At 37.4% G+C, this 5,971-nt stretch overlaps 1 protein-coding gene across 2 annotated transcripts in view; it reads left to right on the top strand.

The window, feature by feature from the left end:
- Window positions 1–4,556, top strand: part of LMO4 (LIM domain only 4) — a 16,774-nt gene extending 12,218 nt beyond the window's left edge. For both annotated transcript variants that reach the window (XM_045835352.1, XM_045835353.1), the window contains exon 5: window positions 3,766–4,556. In XM_045835352.1, the coding sequence (XP_045691308.1) occupies window positions 3,766–3,774 (9 nt within the window). In that variant the 3' untranslated portion in view covers window positions 3,775–4,556. The remainder of the gene's footprint in view (window positions 1–3,765) is intronic.
- The last annotated feature ends 1,415 nt before the right edge of the window (window positions 4,557–5,971 follow it).

Below are 5,971 nucleotides of genomic sequence, written 5' to 3'. Positions count from 1 at the left end.
GTGCATTTTGATAACTGCTGTGCCTAATTTGTAACAATTACTGTCAACCTTCAGTTAAGAGACTGTTCATTCCACACTGGCCCAGAAAAGAGTGAAATGTATGACTCGTGCGCATAATTTTATTCACATCATATTTCATACTGATTATGTATTGATGACATTGATTCATTTACTCTTTACAGCGCCACTTGCATGGATATTAAATCTTATTGACCACAGATGAATTTTAATTTCAGATTGGTGATAGATTTTTCCATCAGCTCTGATAGTATGTTTGACTTTTTCATCATTAACCCAGGCAATCATACAGCACTGAGTTATTGCATTGAAACAAAAAGTGCACACTTCACTTGGTAATTCTTTATGGATTTACAATAGGAACTTCATTAATGTCTGTTGTAAGGATCACAAAAAAAAAACAATATTTATCTGCAAATAGGAATTTAGCAAGCTTGAAAAGTTTCAGGAAAAAATATTAGGCTTCTTTGTCTTCTGTAATGCATTGTTTTTAATGCCGTTTGCAGGGAAAATGACTAATATTTGTAAACTTTTAACTGTTTAAAATTGCACTGCCATATTCTAATCCTCATTTATCGTTTTCCCTTACTCAAGTTTATGGGATAATTTTAAATGTATTTTTCATTTCTTTACTAACTAAATGTTAATTACATTGCAATATGCGCACTTTATTTAACTTACTAACAGGGGAAGCTACATAGAATACCATTTAAGGATAGAAGTCAAATATTTTATTGCAAATTAACCAGTCACCATTGATGAGACATTTCACGTTGCTTTAAAAAATGCCCATACATATAAATACATACATATTTTTTATGGTTTGAATTGTAATGAAATGAATGTACAACGTAGAGTTGAAACAATGAATGGGTAACATAAATATATTGAGGTACCCATTTCAATTTGGAGGCAAAGCCATCACATGTAGTTACTACACTTGGTGTGGTGCAAAGAAAAATGACCTAGGAAAAATCATTTGATCTCTTCCCCACTCCTTCCAGTGTAAGAGGTTAGTTTTTCCCCAAATTCCCTTTTTAAATTTGTTGCTGGTTTTATACCTTTCTTTCTCTGACTCAGCAAAGTATAAAAAGTGATTGTCCCAGCTCACCAACATGCATGGTGAGAATGGAGGGATGTGGAGACTGGATGGAAAATGTAGCCAAACTGAAGCACTGTGAAGACAGGCAGTAGCCGTGCGGGCCAGAGACGGAGTGGAAAGGACACAGGGGACGTGTGAGCAGGGTGTCAGTTCCATCTTATTGATGCACGATGGCATATATTTCGAGGTGTTAGGGAGGAAGCAGAGGGATACTGGGGAAAAAATCTAATTTTGTGTGTTTATCAGATGGCGTGGATTGTGCCTTTCGTGTAAGTCTTCTGTTTTCCACACCTCGCCCTGGGTGGTGAAAGATAGGGTGTTCATTTTGGAATACAGGATATCCTAGGCAACGAGTAAGAACCTTCTAGTGTATATTTTCTTAATGTTGGAAGCCAAAAGAGACAGGTGGCCTTCAAAAATTAATAGCTCTTAAAAGGCATAAGGAAATACAACTTAAGGATATGTTCTTGTCAGATGTTGATGAGAAGCTGTGTTCAGGGGGTTATGTTAATTAAGAGCGTTTCCCTGTTGGTATAAATGTCTCATGTTTTTGCCCTTGGTGCTCAGCTCACCCCAAGCACAGTCAGTTCGCAAGGTAGTTTTTGTAAATAAAGGTTTGGGGCAAGCTGAACGTGGTCCAGAGAGTTATTAATGAGAGGGCAAGGGGGAAGAGGTAATAAAAACACACTTCCTGGTGGAACGTAAACTGCTTTTTGGAACTGGAGAACGCTTTAAAATTATTTTAAAGCCTCTGGCGTTTCTTTTCTGGAGAAGATGAGATGAGGAGAAATGACAGATAGCTCCATTTTATTATTTTCTTTTCTCTTGTTCTCCATATTTTTGGTAGGGAAAATTGGACATTAATTTGGCTGCTTTCCTTCTGTTCGCAGAACCAATTACATTTTTAGTGCATGATGCAGAATAAATATACCCAGGCATCCTCTGGCTTAAAAGTAATGAGTTGATTATTTGTACATCCTTCTTTAAAGGCAGCTAATTGTATGGAAAGTATAGACCCCCCCCTCATCTGGTCCCTTCAAAATTTTATTCTGAAATTTGTTCTCATTGTCTAGGATGTGCAGTTTATTTTCTTGTTCACTGGCTTTTGTATATTCTGAGAAAAAATAATTTTAAGCTTTTAAAATCATACGTAGTCTCTTGACTGAAATCTCAGACCACTGGTGTTGAAGGATCTACAAAGGAAAATAGCCTCTGTCATTTAAAGGCTTGGCTGTCCTTAGGAGAGTATTGCCTTCTAGAGAATTATATAAATGCACACAAAGAATAGTGTTTTTTTGTTGTGGTTTTTTTTTTGGTAAGTTTGTGCCTGCTCTGGAATTTTTGCTTCCACTTGAGTGGTGGTTCCACTTAGAATTTTGTCTGCCTTTTAGTAAAATAAGAGATCATCACACTGCTGTCGTTGGACGAAAATGTAGTGAGTGTCCTAGTTTACATACCACTCTGCAATTCCCCTGTAGTTACATAATTGGTGTTGTGTGTGTCCATCGTAGAGGACATTTGATGCTCATTTATTAAATATGCTCGCTGGCTGCTGCCGCATCTTTGTTCTGGACAGACAAATTACCTTTCTCACACTGAGCTTCTACTCTGGGGAATTAAGCCTCCACCACTTTAATTAGCTTGGAAGTGGGGGGTTGCAGCTCCTAATAGACTTCAGGCTTTTAGTAAGTTAGGGAAAGGGTGAAACGAGAACTTCCTGGGAAGCTCAAAATGTCATTTAAAAGCCATAAAAATCTAATATATATTATTTCATTTTGGTAATTGCAAACAGATTGTATTTGACAACTATGTGGATTATCATTTTTAACTTAGACATTGAAATTAGACTTCCATTGAACTATATTCTTTAATTGATCATAAGCCATTCACACATGTTTGATTCATGTATTCAGAATATGTAATCTCAAGTGACAGTAGACGGGAAATACCAAGTGGAAAGTAGTAGCTATGTATACATGTGTGTACATGTGGACACACACACATGCACACACGCGTATAGGTAACATTCTTCTTTGTCAGGAAGGACATGGGTGAATAGGTGATGCGTGGGGATATCAGAATAACCATGCTAACTGCCAGTATTTGCTTAGCTCTTACTAAGTGCCAGGCGCTGTTGAAAATCCTCCATATATATTATGTGATCTGTATGACAGCCATGTTACCCTACTTTAAAGATGAGGAAACTGAGACACAGACGGGCTAAATAACTTGTCAAAGGTTTCACAGTTGATGAGCTTATTAACCCAAAACTTTTGGGGAGGGACATGGCTCTGAATGTGCTTTTGACATATGACTACTAGGCAAGATGTTCTAATTCATTCCTTACCAAAAGAAACTTGCTTTTAACAGAGTTAAGCAATTTATTGTAGAACTTTACACCAGGAACTTTCTGAAAGTCCATTCATTGTCTCATTTTCTTTGCTAGTAAAACTGCAGAAAACGTTATGCTTTAGTTCTTCACTGCTGGAGTAAGTAGCATAGAAAGCCTCCATCAAGTCACAGTTGGAAAGTAATCTAATAAAAGGAGATTAGTGAATGTAGAGAAGACAAAAGCAGTCATGTTTGAGTTTAATATCTCTCAAATTTAGCATTTTAGCTAAGATGCTCGTTTTTATTTCTTGCAGGTCTGCTAAAAGGTCAGAGTAATGCAGAATGCGTGCCTTCATCTCAGATTTTGTTCATCACAGGTGGATCCCATGTGTCTTCAGTAGACAAGTCACCTTTGTAGCTAGCACCAGTGCCAGCTCCATGCCATTGCACCTTCTTTAGTCTTGATTGCCCTTCCTGCATTTATTGGTGTATTAAAATGACTGAATATGAACATTAAGGACTCCATGAACCTGGGCTAATGGGAGACTGTAGAGAAAATGAAAAAAGATCCACCGGAGGACATCTTGGGGGTGGGGGGAGGGAGCTTGGGAGGAGGGAAATGACTAATGAAGCTAATTAAAAGAAGCATTCAAATCTGCTTTCTACCCTCATTAACAATTAGCAGGGCACTGGCCAGAGTTTGTACCCTGTGTTTTACCTTAACAACATTCTATTTGCTCTTTGTATATTTAAGTGTTGTAAGGAAATGTGTTTCAATCAAAACTGAACATGAGATAAAGGAAAGGGATGTGGCTTTTGTGATATTCTATCACAAACACTTTTATTGTATCTCTGTAAAATACAATGTATGTATATGCATGTAAGTGTTTTCATCCTAATGTTGCTACTCCCAAGGCAAAGAAAAAGAACAAAAAATGGAAAAAAAATTTGGAAAAAAATCAGGCTCATAGCAGCTACTGTGTAGAAATTTCCCCCTACTTCTAATTTGCTGAATGAAGAAAAAAAATCTTTTATTTGTGATATTTTCAGAGACATTTGCTCTAGTATGGTGTATTTAAATAATAAAAACTTAAAAGAAAAAATATTCGATGGAGTTTGGGTTTAAACACTGCTTTTTCTCTTCTGTATTTTGGGAAAATTTAGGTTTTCTGTTTGATACCAAGTTCACTCTAACTTTTAGGGGTCGAGGAGGGTGGTGTGTGTATTTATTTAGCTCTGGACCAATAAGGTATTCTTCAAATTACTTAACCATGCTGTTTTGGCAGGGGTACAAAGCAATGTTTCTAATGGAGTCCTTTTTATAAGTCCAGAATATTCTGTTAACAGCACGTCATTACACTTCTATATCACAGTAAATCTTTTGTGTTTATATAAATATTTGTTTGATTCTTTAGCCATTTCGTTTTTTCCCCCTCAGTAGGAAAGCTTTGGTTATTGATGAAAAGCATGTTAAAGAATGTGGTATAACCATTTTGTTCTCTTACCAAGTTTATAGCTTTTGAAGGAAACAGCATTTCCAAACGATACCTGTTCATATTTTGAAGTTGCGTAAGTTGTTAGGGACCCAGTGCTCTCATACGGTCGTGTTCAGTGGGTGAAGCAGCCATTTCCTGGTGAGCTTTTAGACTCCTGTGGTCTGCTGTATGATTTGTTTATTTTGTTTTGCTCTTACACTCCTCCACAGGCTCTGCCTTTCCATATGTTTGGAGAAGGGTTTGGAATTCATTTAATAGTGGTGTTGAGATGTGTAGTTGCTAGTTCTAGGCAGTAGAGCATCCCCAACAGCTTCTGCGTTGCTTGCAGCAGTGGCCCGAGGAAAGCACATGTAGGCCACAGACTCAGTGGGTCCACAGCCAGTGCTAGGTGGAGGAAACCAGAGAGGCTGCACTGCCAGGTTCATAATATGTGAGCAAATCTCAACCACAACTTCTATCACAGGTTAATAAAACCAGCTGTGTTTTAATGCTACTTCTAATTTTCTTCCTAAAAATGTTATGTGTTTTATTTTCTCTTGTTCTAGAAGAACTCCCGAGGCTTGCGTGTTCATGTGCGCGTGTGCGCTCTCCTGCTCTCTCTCTTCTCTCACAGGAATAGGTTACACAGAGAGGTCGAACTTGGCACATCTCAACTAGCAGTCAGCTTCTCTTTCAGATCTGTGCTTACTGTCTGCTTTCAGACTCCAAGCCAGGAGGAGAAATTACTTGCTCAAACAGTAATCCTCCTGCAGGAGAATTTAGGGCAGAGAGATAAATGAATAATTTTATTAGAGCTTTATAAAAAAATGCAAGAAAAAAATCACATAAATAACAGTATCTGTTTGAGTTAGATCCTTAGGGAATTTCTGGGAACTAGTACTGGCTCTTAATTTTTTTTCATTTAGGATATTTTAAGGCTACGCAGACTCTTCAGGATACAAAAGAGGAAATGTTAATAAGAATGCAAATGTCTGCTATATTCTTTTTGGCATAAGTATTCAGGTCCCATATAGTGTAGCTAATA

Source organism: Phyllostomus hastatus, unplaced genomic scaffold, assembly GCF_019186645.2.
Source record: "Phyllostomus hastatus isolate PE091 unplaced genomic scaffold, TTU_PhHast_1.1 phas_contig_209, whole genome shotgun sequence".
NCBI classification, from domain to species: domain Eukaryota; kingdom Metazoa; phylum Chordata; class Mammalia; order Chiroptera; family Phyllostomidae; genus Phyllostomus; species Phyllostomus hastatus.
The sequence above is the reverse complement of the archived record's forward strand: the minus strand, read 5'-3'. Positions and strand labels throughout refer to the sequence as shown.